This window comes from Astatotilapia calliptera, chromosome 1, assembly GCF_964374335.1.
Source record: "Astatotilapia calliptera chromosome 1, fAstCal68.1, whole genome shotgun sequence".
NCBI classification, from domain to species: domain Eukaryota; kingdom Metazoa; phylum Chordata; class Actinopteri; order Cichliformes; family Cichlidae; genus Astatotilapia; species Astatotilapia calliptera.
This window is the reverse complement of record NC_137422.1, coordinates 29796300-29813122: the sequence shown is the minus strand read 5'-3', so window position 1 is coordinate 29813122 and position 16823 is coordinate 29796300. Positions and strand designations below refer to the sequence as shown.

Below are 16823 nucleotides of genomic sequence, written 5' to 3'. Positions count from 1 at the left end.
CCTGTTAAATCCAGAATTGAATTCAAAATCCTGCTCCTCACATACAAGGTCTTGAATAATCAGGCCCCATCTTATCTTAATGACCTTGTAGTACCATATCACCCTATTAGAGCACTTCGCTCTCGCACTGCAGGCTTACTTGTTGTTCCTAGAGTATTTAAAAGTAGAATGGGAGGGAGAGCCTTCAGTTTTCAGGCCCCTCTTCTGTGGAACCAGCTTCCAGTTTGGATTCGGGAGACAGACACTATCTCTACTTTTAAGATTAGGCTTAAAACTTTCCTTTTTGCTGAAGCATATAGTTAGGGCTGGACCAGGTGACCCTGAATCCCCCCTTAGTTATGCTGCAATAGACGTAGGCTGCCGGGGATTCCCATGATGCATTGAGTTTTTCCCTTCCAGTCACCTTTCTCACTCCATATGTGTTAATAGACCTCTCTGCATTGAATCATGTCTGTTATTAACCTCTGTCTCTCTTCCACAGCATGTCTTTCATCCTGTTTTCCTTCTCTCACCCCAACCGGTTGCAGCAGATGGCCCCGCCCCTCCCTGAGCCTGGTTCTGCTGGAGGTTTCTTCCTGTTAAAAAGGAGTTTTTCCTTTCCACTGTCGCCAAAGTGCTTGCTCATAGGGGGTCATATGATTGTTGGGTTTTTCTCTGTACCTATGAAGTGGCTTGAGGCGACTTTTGTTGTGATTTGGCGCTATATAAATAAAATTGAATTGAATTGAAGTTGGACTCAGATCATCTTATCAGTCTCAAGTCTTTGGCCACTGATCAGGCAGTCAGACCTCGCTTAGCCTTTTGGGTAATAAAATATGAAGATGGTGTCAAAGAAAACATTTGGCTTTTTCCTAACCACTGGGTGGTTGCATCCATTGTTTGTACTGTCTGGTTAGAAGATGGTTTTTGAGTTATAATCAGAATTAGATTAGGCTACGGTTTGTGAGGGGCTTGGCACTTTTAAGTAAGCAAGATAAGCGTTACCTCTCTGTTTTTAATGGTGATCTATCCTGTTACATCGTATTCCTCAGCACCAGTTAGTTAATAACAGTGTCAGTGCTTGTATGTACAGTCAAGTGCTTATGGAACCAGATATCTCAAACACATCTGCCTTTGCCACATGAATCTTAAACCTTTAAAACCAGCTGAATAAAAACAATAGTAGAGCTTGTAGATAGATGGACAGCTAGTTTGAGGGCAGATCATGTCGGCAGTATCTAGCAGCTTTTGTAAGATTTCCCTCAAGGTTCACAGTTTTTATGATGGGATTTGATATGAATTTGCTTTCATTTGTTATCACAACATCAACAACATGTTTGTTTGTTTTTTTGCAGGCAATGATAACTTAATGGCTTAATGTGCTTTTCCTGTTTGTTGGAAAAATGAACCACATGGAAACTGATTTACAGGTGTACAAGGAGACTTCCTCCCTCATCCCTGGAGCTCAGCAGCATCTAAAAAAAAGATAAACACTGCAGCTGCTTCCTTCGTCTGACCCTGACTGAGAAGCCAGCAGCTGCAACTGTGGCCCGAGGTGTTTATTTTGAATCTGTCACTTTAAAAAACGCTCTCTCAGTTACTGCATGGCTACTGCACCACTGCTTTAGGTAAAGACTGTGTGTGATATTGCTCTCAGTGCGTTTTGAGTTTAAAATATTTCAGATTTAAGCAGCCATAGCATGAACTTCTATTCATATATACATAAATATTTGCATGTAAATAGACTTCACCGATGCAAGTACCCCAGCCTGCCTGTACACACACGTTAAAGGTGAAATATTTGGGGTGTCATGAGATTCAGATTTGCACTCATTTGCACTGCTGTGATGGTGACCAAACCATTTACCATCCCTCTGTTTGCCTATTTTTTTCTTTTAAATAAAATTGGACTAACAACATTTGAACAAACAGCAGAAGTTATGTTGAACAAATACCTGACATTCAAAGAGATTTACTGCTCATCTAAACTATTTTTTTAGTTATACTGAGAAAACGCCAACATGATTTCATGTTTTTTGTCACTTTTCTCTGAGATGAGAATGTCAATGTCATCCTTCTGGACTAACAGCCAGATTACCATGGTGTTTTCAGAGTTTCAAGGATATTAGTGAAGCTTCAGGGTTTTAGGTATGTTAAGTTTGTGATTTGACCCTGAGCACACTGAGATGGAAAGTGCCGTAACAAGAAGAATAAAAACAAAAGGAGAGCATTTTCTGGAGGGAGATACTCTCAGAAAGGGAATTTTGTTAATGCTTTCTTCCTGGTAGATCCTCCCAAGCTTCACTAGAATAAATGTGATGAGTCTGTGATGATCATCAACACCTAACCGTCCATGCATTTTGTCGCCTTGAGGCGACTGTTGTTGTGATTTGGTGCTATATAAATAAAACTGAATTCAATTCAATTAAGCCACATAATAGGCATCTTTTCCTTGCAAGGAAAGTAAAAAGTATATTAAATAGTTGACTCGAAGGGAAAATATGGCAGAAAAGGATGCACAGGACAACGGGGATCACTGCAGTCTTCACAAGACTGTCAAGAAAAGTCGATTCAATACCTTGGGTGAGTTTCATAGGGAATGGACTGAGGCTGGTGTCAGCGCATCAAGAGCCACCACCCACAGATGTCATCATGAAAGGAGCTACAACTGTACACCAACTCATTACTAAGCTGGAGACAACATTAGAAGTATCTTACATCTTACGTGATGCATCACTCATCTTACTACTGCGATCGTGGCTCAAGAGTTGGCAGTTCGTCTTATAATCAGAAGGTTGCCGGTTTGATCCCCGGCTCGGACAGCCTCGGTCATTGTGTCCTTGGGCAAGACACTTCACCCGTTGCCACCTACTGGTGGTGGTCAGAGGGCCCGGTGGCGCCAGTGTCTGGCAGCCTTGCCTCTGTCAGTGCGCCCCAGGGCAGCTGTGGCTACAATGTAGCTTGCCATCACCAGTGTGTGAATGGGTGGATGACTGAATGCAGTGTAAAGCGCTATACAAATACAGGCCATTTACATGGGATACAATGTGCTGAAATGTTGCTCAGTTGTCCAAAGTCCTCTTTTCAAAAACAGTGAATTCAACATTTCATTTGGAAATCAAGTTCCTAGAGTCTGGGGGAAGAGTGGAGAGGCACATAATCTAAGGTGTTTGAAGTCTGGTATGAAGTTTATGCACTCAAGGATAATTTGGAGTGCTATGTTATCTGTTGGTGCAGGCAGTGGTTGGTTCACTGTGATTTATCAAGTTAAAAGTCAACAGATCCATCTACCAGGAGATTTCAGACCATCTCATGCTTCCATCTGTTGACAAACCTTATGGAGATGCCAATTTCTTTTTCCAGCAGGACTTAGCACCTGCCTGCAGAGCCAAAACTATTACCAAATGGTTTACTGATCTTGTTATTACTGTGACTGATTAGCAAGCCATTAGCAAGTGAGAAACACTCACCCAAAAATACACATGAAGGCTGTTATCAAAGAAATGTGGGCTTCAATAACACCTCAGCAGTGCCACAAGTTGATGCCAATCAGCTTATGAAAATCATGGTTTAGTTGTCTTGCTGCAAAAAAAGCTTCTGTTCAATAGAAGTCTTGAGCAAATGAAGCTTGGCTTCCTTCTCTGTGTCCCCAGTAAACAGTTTAATGATGACTTTATGGGCTAGTCACTAGTTTTAAGTCATACTGACTAGAATGTTGCAAACCAAAGTCCTTATTATAGTCAGACAGGAGGAAATGCTGATAATATACTTAGTAAGAGGTCCTTTGAATAACTGTTAGATCTGATCACATTTGTTATATCAGATACAAAAAACAGGACTTCACTACTCAACAGGTGCTATCTTGGTGGCTATGTGCATTTTTTTTTTATTTTTATAAACAGTCTGTGGTCTCTCCACAGATGTGGGATTATGTCTGGGTCACTTGAGGATAGTCAGGGAGCTGAAGAGGCTGCAGCCTGTTGACCCTGTACTACAGTCTCTGTAGTCTGTAGCGGATTGCCGACAAAGACCTCTTAGTATTTTGTTGCATTCATACGTTACCTCAGTTCTGAAGAGTTTCTTTGACACCTGTGACACCTGTGACACCACCATGTTTTAGAGATAATACACTGTAAGCCAGTTGAAGAACAGTGTGTGATGTTTGCTAGGAATGAGGAGTTCTGCTCCTAGTTTTAACTCCATTCTAATTTCAGTCCATCTCTACTATAAATTTCAAACCTTTGAAGTTAAAGCAACAAATATTTAACTTAAGAAATGATGAGAATTAACATGAGATTAACAGTTTAATAGTAGCTACACAGACACATTCATAGCCCATAAGATTAAGAAGAAACAGTTATGTACATCGTAAGGGTTTTATTACATCATTAAACACACTTTCTTTGCAGACACTCTTTAATGTTACCTTACATAAACTCTTATTTTTAATCAAAACAGTTTAGATACAGTTCAAAAGTTTTCCTTTTTTTTAAAGCTTAAAAAGACAACTGATCATGTATTCAGAGTATTAACTTCCCTTTGAGAGCTTGTGATGAATAAAACGAGAAGACCGGTGAGGCACAAAACAACATGTTCAGGTCAGTATGTTCCCTTCCTTCCTTCCTCTTGGTGATCTGGACAACACTTACACAAGCTGAATCCATTTAAACACAACAGATCATGCGACATGAACATGAGCACATCACAAAGGAAGGGCACCGTGTATTGTTTTGACAGTCCCTTTCAAATAGATTAGTGGACTGAAAATGTCATGGCGATAATGATGGTCTTAATATCACAGGATTCAACATTGTGTCTGGTACAGCAACAGTTAGACTTGCTTTTTAACCCCTACTGCTGTGGCAGAAGATAGTCTGTTATTAAAAGCAATTACAGACTTATTATAACAATTATAAAAAAAACTGTTCAATAAAAACATTAAAATTATAACGAGTCTTTTCTGTAATACTTGCTGTCATAAATAGTAATTACACTTTTCTTACTACTTTTCCCTGTTATATTTGTCATTAGATATAATAAAGCCAAATGTTTTTAGAGATAAGCATCTTTCCACCCACTTTAGTCCATTTTGGGGTGTTTTTCTTGCATGTGTGGTGAAAAGTTTTATTGCCCATAATAAAGCAAAATATTCAACTTGACATTGGGAGTTTTAGCAAATTCATCAAATGATAACAGACAAGTAAAATCTGCCCTTGCTAAACCCAATATCACAGTGTTCAGTCCCTACATGTAATGGATCTTTGATTATGGTGCCATCACTCATTCCTTTTGTGTTTTGCTCAGACTGGAATAGATAAAGAGAACGTCTGTGGTGGTTTAATTGATTGCTGTCACCTCTTCTCTTGCCATGACCTGCGATGGGCTTTAAGTGAGACATTGCCATGGAAACAGAGCCCATCGGTTTGAGCTGTTCAGCCACATAAATATCTATAAGCTTTTTATTAAAATAAACTGCTGTCAGTGAAACGTAGCAGTGAAGACATGACACAGCCTCACAGGGTTGAAGTTTTAAAAATGCTTCTTTTGAAAAAATCTTATACCGTAGGAAAGCATGTTTATTTCCCTTTAAATGATTCTACATTTGTAAGGAAAATGCATTTGTAGGTTAAGAAGAGAAAATTGCCTTTTCTCTTCCAGTGCCTTTTAGTTTTAAGATTATAAAAGACAAACACAGCAAGGTAAAAAACAAAACAAAAAACTGCAGTCCTTCTCATGGCCAACAGGGGGCAACTCCTCTGGTAGAAAAGAAGCCAGACTGAATGGAAGTCTATGAAAAAATTACCCTACTTGTCACTTTACATATGATCTCAGTAAATATTTTTCTGATAGGTTTATGGGCTTAATTGCTAATTGTAATTCTTTGCCTCTATAACATCAGGCTGAATTGATAAATTATGGTCCCATTTAGTGTAAATCTGCTGATAAAGCTGGGTACAATCAGCAGCTTCACTGTCAGGTAAGCATGCTGTCTTAAGTTTTCATTCACATATTGTACACTTTCTCTTGTGACATCTAGTTAAAAAAAGTCAACAAAATTGAATTCAGTGCGACAAATTAGTAAAGTTATGTCATGGTGGCAGTTTCTGTCACTTTGCATTACATTAAGCACCACCTAATGTTCGTGGAGTTGTTATAGCCATGTGGCTGAAAGTCCTGTGATGTAAGTATTATTTGACACCACCACAACACAACAATGGAAGGCGATAAGGCAATGGTATACCTGCTGCTAGGTCTATGGCTTTTTGTCAGACTCAGGGACTATTGTGTTGGTTTTTGTGTAGCCACTTCCCTCATTGTTAGGTTTTCATTTCTCTAAAGGAGTCAGTCTCATGACTTGTGGGATGATGCCATTGACTGGCCAATCGGTGGCATGCAGTCTGTTGATGTCACATTTTCAGATTGACACAGCTCACCGAGCAGGTACTAAAAAGTACCTGGTATCAGATGCTACCACCTGATGAAAAAGCCTGAAAACTGACTCACAGCAAGTTGAGCTGAGCTGAGGCACTAGTGGAAAGGGCTTTATGAGGAACTTCCACGTTAGCTTCACTTTTCTAACCTGGTGCATCTTTTGTATATGGTCTATTCTTGTGAGTCAAAGGACTTCCACATTTGCTCATCCATATCTTGCTTGCTTACATTTTATTCCCAAGTCAAATGTTTTGATGTTAAATGTGAACATTACATATTGAGGTAGATATAGTTTGACAGTAGATGTGTCTCATAGGCAATCTTGGACTTGGAATGAGATTAGGGCTGCATTTAGCCTTGAAAAAACTAAGTAAAAAGTTGATTTAAATGGAAACCGTGGCGCATTCAACTCTCTCTTATGTCATACCTCTGGCACCTGACCCCTGTGTGCACTGCTCCCATTTATTTATAACCCTGAGCTGACTGAGCAATAAAAAATATACCTCAAAGCTGCTGGCAAATTTCAGGTAAACATATTATTCATTCTGGAAACTTAGCAAAATGCAACGGTTGTTCTCAGATTCCACAATTGCTTTTTCAAGCAATTTTTTTTTTCAGAAACTAGGACTGCTGTGGAGAACAAGTGCATTAAAGTCAGGTTCGGTGTCTAGGGGAGATGTGATTGACACTGAGACACTGAGAAGGGATCTGTATTTGGATTTGTTAAATTTCAGTGATGTTCTTTTCACATGTCCAGGTAGATCCAAAGAGAACCAATATCTTCTCCTTATGCATGGAAGGTTCTCCTCTTTGAAAGAAGAATAAAAATTTATGTTGCCACTTGAATAGGTTTCATTTAAAAAAAATCATTTTAAAGAAGTTTCCCCTGCCCTATCAGACACTTTTAAAACAACTAGTATTGTTATAAAATCAATTGGTAATGCTGAAGCTGTGGAAATCACTGGTTTATGGTATTGACTAGATTTATTTATTTGTTTGCTTTGCACATTTCTGTTAAATGAGGATTAAAATATAGGGTTAAGCATATGCAAACTGTGATGCAGCAAATGCTGCTGGCAGCTCTTCACACCTTAAAGTCAGATTTCAAGTGAGCTCAGGGACTTTTTTCCACTTTCAGCCTTCAGATTGATCCAATTATTGATCATGCTGTACAGAAGCCAAAACATTAATAGAGAGACAAAGATGACCTTTCAGAAGCAGCTTTTGGTTTTAAGAATTAAATCAAGGCTTATGTTTTAATGGTCACTGGGGCATATAATCTGCACTCATACAACCACCGGTCAAATAAAAAAAGAAAAAACAGACAAAATAATTTTTCTGTGAACAGCGCATCTCAAAATCTTCAGATGTTTGTCACGCATAATGTTTCTAAGCCCCAGCTGTCTTTCCCCGATGATCTCATGAACCATTTTTATGAGATGGGGCTGACTGGAGGGTATCACACCACAACTCTCATCCAAACTATAGTTTTTTTGTCTGCCTTGTCATCATTCATCACAGTTATGCGTCCTAACCACTTGAGTGGGCTGTTGGCTTATGAGGTCAGACCCCCCATCTCACACGTCTCTGATTGGTGTGTATGGATAAGGGCGGAGCATCTGGAGCAGAAGAGCCGGACGGCTGAACCTGCGGACTTTGTAAACTTGCAGCAGTATACCTGTGGAAGACAAACGCACATTAACGCACTAACACACGAAGCTCTTTCAGTCCCGCGGTGATTTTTAAACCCTCGGAGAAACACGGCATCACTCCATGTAAGTTTGTCTTTTTTTCATTTTTAATAGCACGCTGTCTGTTTTGTTTATTGAATGAATTTATTAAGAACGATTTTAAAATGATGATTTTTACGCATTGCTTTTTGTTTTTTGTTTTTTTGTTTTTTTTAAACAAGTCTGTAAAATAACATGCCTCCAGTGAAGGTTACCAGTTTAATACAAAGCACAGCACTGTACAGCTGCAAAATGTCCAGTGGATGTGGTGTTAATCTCGTTTTGGGGCTCCAGATCCTCCGGATAAACAGTGCACGGTGTCTTCTAATCAGTACCTCTTATTTTAAAAACAGAGAACTCTGATAAGATGTGCGCAGTAAAGATTTTTAGGTCTATTTGGATATAAGGACGCCGGATTCGTCGATTTACTAACTACAAATAGGATTATACTGAAACTGTTTTTATATAGTGGTAATAACTCACAATGCAGTTGTGCGTGTAATATTTCCTGTTTTATTACAGCTATAAAACACATGCACATTAGAATATAACATATTGCTTATTTTGCTACTGACGCAAAGCAGACATGATGCTGGTGAGGCCTTTCATTCATTTCATTCATTTATTTATTCATTTTCAGGCACAACAAATACCTATATTGAACATAAAATACACAAAACAAAAAACAAAACTTGCCTGAAAAAGGAGTGGGACGAAGAAAACTTATTAAATCCCACCCCTATACTCACTCATCAACAAAAAAAAAAAACAATAAACTTCCCGCAGCTACGCCCATCATTGCATACAGACCCATCAACAGCCCCGGGCAGATACAAGCATCTAAGCGGCAGCTCGCAACCAACAATTAGAGCCTTCATAACTGAATACAGAATATATAAATTATAAATTGCATTACCACAGGTAACAGGCAGTAATAACTACAAGTAACAGACACACATACATATACATACATATATATCTACACACACAAGTACATATATGTACATACATACGCACACTTTATTTTTTATTTTTTATTTTGGAATCCATACCAGCAATGGTAAGAGGACAGACATTACAGAGCACACTAAAACCCATCATTGAGTATACTGTGACCAGACCAACTGTTTGTAGAGAAATTTAAATCTATGAATATTATTGCATTGTTTCAATTGTAAACTCAGACTGTTCCAGATTTTCACACCACATACAGACACACAAAAGCCTTTACGGGTTGTTCGAGTTCTGGGTAATTTGAATTCTCCAAAGCCTCTCACATTATAAACCTTTTCTCGAATTTCAAATCTAGTTTGTAAATTTGCCGGTAAAAGTTTAGTAAAAGCTTTATACAAAATTATGGATGTATTGTAATTAACCAGATCCTGGAATTTAAGTAACTTTGCCTGAAGAAAGAATTTGTGAGTATGATCTAGATAACCAGCCTTGTGAATAATACGCAGTGCTCGTTTCTGTACTGTGACTAATGGATTAGTTGTATTTTTATATGTATTTCCCCACACTTCCACACAATATGTAAGATATGGAAGAACCAGGGTACAGTACAGAGTACGAAGTGCATCTTTATCAAGGAATTGTTTCACTTTGTTCAAAACTGCGAGGCTTCTGGAAATTTTGGTTTTTATGTGTCTGACGTGGGGTTTCCATGAAATTTTGTTATCAATTATAACTCCCAAAAATTTGTTTTCACTCACATTATCAATTGGTACACCTTCAATGATAATTGGTAATTCTATATTATATTTTAAATTACCAAAAAACATTGCTTTAGTTTTATTTATATTTAATGATAATTTATTTATGTCCATCCATTTTTTTATTAATTTTAGCTCCCTGTTTACAGTCATTACAAGATCAGTATAATCATCGCTACTGAAAAATATGTTGGTGTCATCTGCGAACAGTATGAGTTTAAGTACTTGAGAAACATCAAAAATATCATTTATGTATACATTGAAAAGTTTTGGTCCCAACACTGACCCTTGGGGAACACCACATGTAATACCAAGTTTCTCTGAATGGTAATGCCCTATGCTAACATATTGTTCCCGACCTGTTAGGTAACTTTTTAACCAGTTACCAGCTTTCCCTCGAATACCATATCTTTCCAATTTATCCAGTAAAATTGAGTGATTGATTGTGTCGAAGGCCTTTTTGAGGTCAACAAAAATACCAACTGCATATTTATTTTTATCCAGTGTATCAGTAATTTCTTCTACTGCCTCAATTATCGCCATTGAAGTGGTTCTTTGCGTTCTGAAACCATACTGACCAACATTTATTATTTGATGTTTTTCAAGGAATTTTTCTAATCTTGAATTAAAAAGTTTTTCTAGAATTTTTGAGAATTGAGGCAGTAGAGAAATAGGCCTATAATTGGTAAAACTGTGTTTGTCATTACTTTTATATAGTGGTATTACTTTCGCAATTTTCATTTTTTTTGGAAAACAACCGGACTGAAATGATAAATTACAGATATATGTTAAGGGACTAGCAATATTCAGAATAACCTGTTTAACTACAGACATATTTATGTCATGATAATCCATTGAAGACTTACTTTTACATTTTAATGTGATATTTATTACTTCTTGCTCATTTGTAGCTGAGAGGAACAGTGAAAAGGGATTTGATTTTATATCAAATCCCTTTATATTTATATTCACGCTGTTGTGAAGTTTCCTTATATTTTATGGTCTTGGCTGAACTCTTAGATTTAAACGTTTCATGGTGTTATGCAGGTAGCATCACTGTAATGTTTCATATTTGGTAATGGGGCTCACAAAACACCATTTAATGATATGGTCACCATGATGTTTTTCTTTTTCTTTTTAAATGCTCCTGATTTAATATTTAATAATATACAGTAATCTTCATTTTTGCTTTGTTTTTTTCAAATCTGTCTTCGGTTTTTAAAGAAATTCTCGGTAAGCTTTTGGTGAATATTAGACTTCTTGTGTGCACTCTGGGAAAACATGAAAGCACATTTGTAGAAAAGTTTCAGCTATTGCATTAGCTGACTTTGGTCCTCACAGTCTGTTAGCTCCATCTTTCCAGCTCAGTGCACATTGGGCGTCCATACATGCATATTACTTCCTCTTGATGTGCTGCCATTATTTATGGGCTGTTTGTGTTTGTCTTGTAACACACTTATTCTGGTCCCTTGGTGATTCCTTTTTATTGCTTTTCTCCTATTTCCAGTGTTGACCTTCATGGTGGATGAGCACAATGTTCCTTCCCCTGAGCTTCAGAAAATGAACGCCTCTCTGTGTGACCCTGCAGCCGTTATGTATCGACTGGTGGCAGACCACCAACTTGATACCAGCTGCAACTGCTCCTCTGCCCTTTCAAACTGGACAGCGAGGGGCATGGCCCCTCAGCTGCCCACATTCAGTACAGCGGCGAAAGCGAGAGTGATCATCACCTTCATCCTCTGTGGCATATCTGCCTTTTGTAACCTGGCAGTGCTGTGGGCGGCTCGCATAGATGGGAAACGAAAATCCCACGTGAGGGTGCTGATTGTCAACCTGACGATGGCGGATCTGCTCGTGACCTTCATCGTGATGCCCGTAGATGCGGTGTGGAACATCACAGTTCAGTGGCTTGCCGGAGACTTTGCCTGCAGGCTGCTGATGTTTCTTAAGTTGCAGGCGATGTACTCCTGCGCCTTTGTCACAGTTGTAATCAGTCTGGATAGGCAGTCAGCCATCCTCAACCCTCTGGCCATCAATAAGGCCAGAAAGAGGAACAGAATCATGCTCACGGTGGCTTGGGTTATGAGCGTTGTGCTGTCTGTCCCTCAGGTAAGGACAGGCATTCCCGCTGATAGCAGAGGCAATGATCAGGACTAATTTGAATTCAATCAGGCCATTAAACTGCTTCTCATCCTCTCTAAAGGAGGTTTAACTCCACTCCCTGCTTTAGTACAATCTTTCATAAATAATAATTTTCAGAACAAAAAGTATAGAGGCAGTCCTGAATAAAGAGCTCCCTGTGACACATTCATCCCAGTGTGGAAAACTGCTGAAAGAAGCACCAAAGTCAACAGTAAGGGGTCATTTACTCAAAGGATAATGTAGCTTTATTTATTTTTAAGAAAATGAACAAATCCCACAATCTATCCTGGTTACGGGTATTGTATCACAGACCCAGCATAAAGCTGCTGTGTTCTTGTTGTCCAAGAACACATAACAGAGGGATACTGTTGCATTTGGAGTGCAGGTAGCATTTTTCTTTGTGTTTGTGAGAACATCAGCTGAATGAGCCTGTTATAGTTTTTTCATTTCATTCTGTTCATGAGTCACAAACTGACTTTAAAAAAAAAGAAGGTATTGATTGCAATCTGTCCTTTTTGTCAGTGTTTCTTAGCACCTGTTAAAATCATCGAGTAGGTGTGTGGTGTTTGAACCTGCAGGTGTGCGCTGCGTAATTTGAAACGAAATCAAATTAAACTGTTTGTGTTCATAGAAGGAGGACACACTGGTTAGCACTGCCAGCTGAGTAATTTCTGTGTTGTTCTCCCTGTGCCTGCATGGGGTTCCTTCAGTTTCCATCCACAGTTCAAAGACAGGCATGTTAAATTAACTGGTGATGAAGCCTAAGGATAAGAGATTTAAATAGATCACCCTTCTCTAAGAGAAGAAGAAGTTTTTTGGATTAGGCTCCACTAAATTAAAGGTCTAAGAGGTGTAATTATACAAAACTGCTTTTTAAAATAAATAATAAACCTTTGTTATACTCCGTCCAGTTCACGCTCAGAGTCAGCACTTGCATATGCACTATAGAATTATGGCTAGTTAAGGACAGCAGGGTTAAAACCAGTTAACTATAGCTTCATTTCACAGGTTTGCATGGCTTATTCCAACTTTTGTAACACCTTCTAAAGGTTCATGAGCTCCCTGAAAACAGGATGGAGATAAAACTTTGTCAGGCACAAGCAGTAAAAGATGTTATTTAGCGCTCTGAGAGACAGTAGCTTGGTAAAATGTATTATCCTCATATGATCAAAATCCAACTTAGTAGTAGTTTTCTCTTTGCAAATAACTGTAAACAATTTTTAAAAGTCAATGTGACATTAGCTCAGCAGGGTTAATTCATTCTCACTTATTTCCAGTGGTATGTTGCCAGTATAATTTTCACTAATTTCTGCTACAGAAACAATACAAAATGATGAACTATCAGCAGGACTTAAAGCCACACAAGGCTGATTTTGAACCGGGGTAATCTGACCCTTGAAGTTTCTTCCTGAAACATCCATTCCCAGCTGTTTGATGTGTAAAAGCAGCTGTGAACAAAGATATCAGTAAACCTGTGAAAGTTGCTCGTGTGTTACTTCATATGACTAAAAATCATTTTCTAAATGTCACATTTTCCCTCCTCAGATGTTCCTTTTTCACAATGTGACCATCATCCATCCCGAGGACTTTACTCAGTGCACAACACGGGGGAGCTTTGTCACCCACTGGCATGAAACAGCCTACAACATGTTCACGTTTTGCTGCCTGTTCCTGCTGCCGCTGGTCATCATGATTACCTGTTACACCAGGATCTTCTGTGAGATCTCCAGACGACTGAAAAAAGACAACTGTAAGTTTCAGTTTAGTTTAGATGTAAAGAAGAAATAATCTATTAAATATTAAATGAGCGGCAGTCTGACCAGCCATAAATGCCATAAGTGTCTCCAGGTGAAGAATCCTCATACTGGTGATCCCCCTACATATTTGAGAACTACCAGCTGAACTCCCAAAAGAACGAAACAATACAGGAGGGCCATAGAAAGACTAGAAAGGGGGAGGAGCAGACAGGGAAAGAGTAAGAGAACTAAACAAATAACAAGATCGCTGTAGAAGCTAAAGCTGAATGAAAAAACAAGAATTCAATGACTAAATCATTCATGAGTAAAGTTGGCAAAGGCCTTTGACTATCCCTTCAGTATCACAGTACTCTCAAAGTGAACATCTGCTTACCTCGAGCCAATAATTAATCAGAAATAATAACTTAAAAAACAATAAAGGTTTGTGTTCATAGCATTTTCAATGTGCACTATATTTTGTTTCTGTCCTCTGTTCTGGTTCCAGTACCTTCCAGTGAAATGCACCTGCGGTGTTCAAAGAATAACATCCCGAGAGCCCGGATGAGAACTCTGAAAATGAGTATTGTGATTGTTCTGTCTTTCATCATCTGCTGGACTCCATACTACCTGCTGGGCCTGTGGTACTGGTTCTTCCCTGACGACCTGGAGGGGAAGGTTTCCCACTCCTTAACTCACATCCTGTTCATCTTTGGGCTTGTCAACGCCTGCCTGGACCCACTCATCTACGGCCTATTCACCATCCACTTCAGAAAGGGGCTCCGAAGGTTTTATACCGGCACCACCACATCGGCTGATCTGGAAAACAACACGGTCATAACTGGGTCTTTTAGTTGTGCTGCCAACTCTTTGTCACTGAAACGGGAGGTGAGCCCTGCCAGCCCTGAGAGGCTTCTGCTGTGCAAAGCAGAGTGGACCCCACCGAGGAGCAGCTTTCTAACAGCTGACAACGACACAGACAGAAAAACTCACCAGTCCAGTGCTGAGAGCATGTTATGAGAAGAATATAGTATTGGTTTTACTGTTTTATTTCCTCATATTTATTCAGTGTAATGCTCTCATATGTAAGGTACTCTCATTCTCTTACACTCTTAATTAGATACACCCGTTTAACTGCTCAAAAACACAAATATTTAATCAGCCAATCACATTGCAGCATTTATGGACGTAGACATGATCAAGACGAACAGCTAAAGTTTTTCAACTGACCATCACAATGAAGATGACAGGTGACTTTGAACTTTGAATTTGAACATGGCACGGTTGCTGGTGCTAGTTAGAGTGTTTAAGAAACAGTTGGCTTTGAATCTCATCATAGATGTGTAGCTGACAAATGTGCAGCAACTGTGTGATGGTATGGACCAAAATCTCTGAGGAATGTTTCCAGCACCTTCTCGTATCTGTGGCAACTTTGAAAGGAAGTGAGGGTACAATCCAGTACTAGTCAGGTACCAATCGGAATACATAAAGTGGCCAATGAGAGTATGTATAAAATACAAAGGCCAAAAATGGCCGAATGCTGGAATATTGATAATTTTGTATGATATTGGGAAAATCTTCAGAAAATAAACAGTGATCATATTACAGGATTAAAATCAATGCTTTGTAAGATCTCAATGAATAAAATCCAGCTGTGTCAGAGTGAAGTTTGTTTTGATTTTTTTTTTTTAAAACAAGCCAGGCTTTTAGTTGGGTATGCAACTATTAAACAGTCCAATAGCAATTGCAGACAGTATTTGATGCCCAAATAAGAGTAAAGAGACTGTCTGAAATTTGGTCCTACAATATAAGCAATTTAAAAAAATCACTTTGATCATTGCAGTTCAGTATTTATGGTCCAGTTTGTGCCAGTGCATTGCCAAATATTAGCCACCATAATATTTTGTATTTTTTAAGATTTTTTTTTAGATAAGTTATGCTACCTGGTGTTTTTAAACACAAAATAGAACTTTTAAAAATGCATTTAAAAAACTAACAACTTTATATATTTCTCAAAAACTATCTTTCTACCAGTCTTTAAACATATCATCTGCAAATCTCATTTCAACAATAATATTTGCACTTCCTGCAGGAGTCCTGAGAACTGTTAAGGTCATGGAAATAAAGGACTGTTTGTATTTTCTGTAAATTACAATTTGTGACCATCTGACATTAAATGTATTCAGCTGGTGGAGTGACTTTTGCTGCTGGAAATGTCTTAAGTAAAAGAATTTGTGTTGGACAGCAATTATATGGGATTTGTGTGCAGATGTCATGCAAACCCATGTCTGTCTCTGTCCCCAGAGGGGAGAGCTGCCTATAATCAGCGATGAATCATAACCGCAGATGGAAAAGGCCATTTGTGCCCTGGAAATGTGACAAAATTAAAATCCTCTTTGGCTCTCATTAAAAGAAAGCTCAAGTTCGGAGCAAAGAAACTGAGAAGTGCAGGTTCGTGCAGCTGGAGATGACTGTTGGACGCTCATTTGGGAGCGATTCTGAAAACATTTCTTAAAAAGCAGCATCTATTATTTACAAAAAAAATGTAAATGATACAAATAAATTCAGAAATTCATCTCTTACAAAATAGTAGCTACATACCAGCATTTTATGAGGACTATATATGAACATGAAAGACTTTGGAGGTTGCATTTAATTTCAAACTGAGATAAGAAATTGAATCTTCTTTCTAAATGATGCCTGTATCATTCATCTGCTGGTGTGTGCCAACTGGATCAGGAAAATCTGGAACTGAATTGTAACCTTAGTCAAAATACTGGAATTTGTTGTTGGCCTCAGCTTGTGATTAATACCATTATATATTAAGCAGTCAGTTATTTTATTAATCAACCAATTAGTACATATTCATATGTAAAATATTAGCAAGAAGATTAGAAATCAAAAACTTGTCAGAACAATCATGATAAAAATAAACAGACAATCTTCAAATTTGAAAAGGTTTTTGCATGACTTTGAAAAAAAAAAGCAACATGTTGATGGAGGAAAATTACACATTGTAGGTTTTTACAAGCGTCATATTACAAGACATTTAATGCTGAGATATAAAAGGCTCCTTAACCTCCCAGCTCTCCATT

At 38.4% G+C, this 16823-nt stretch overlaps 1 protein-coding gene across 1 annotated transcript; it reads left to right on the top strand.

Annotated features, from left to right (window-relative positions):
* Positions 1 to 7662: 7662 nt before the first annotated feature.
* Positions 7663 to 16148, top strand: LOC113025038 (gonadotropin-releasing hormone II receptor-like). The gene is made up of 4 exons (XM_026172413.2): positions 7663 to 8186; positions 11361 to 11962; positions 13541 to 13745; positions 14237 to 16148. The coding sequence occupies exons 2-4, from the start codon at positions 11372 to 11374 to the stop codon at positions 14746 to 14748; spliced, it is 1308 nt and encodes a 435-aa protein (XP_026028198.1). The 5' UTR covers positions 7663 to 8186; positions 11361 to 11371; the 3' UTR covers positions 14749 to 16148.
* The last annotated feature ends 675 nt before the right edge of the window (positions 16149 to 16823 follow it).

Excerpts from the sequence above, each read along its gene's own strand:
- LOC113025038 (XM_026172413.2), top strand. The coding sequence starts at position 11,372 with ATGGTGGATGAGCACAATGTTCCTTCCCCTGAGCTTCAGAAAATGAAC. Across the intron at positions 11,963-13,540 it reads TTGTGCTGTCTGTCCCTCAG|ATGTTCCTTTTTCACAATGT; the intron begins GTAAGGACAGGC and ends TTCCCTCCTCAG. Across the intron at positions 13,746-14,236 it reads ACGACTGAAAAAAGACAACT|TACCTTCCAGTGAAATGCAC; the intron begins GTAAGTTTCAGT and ends TTCTGGTTCCAG.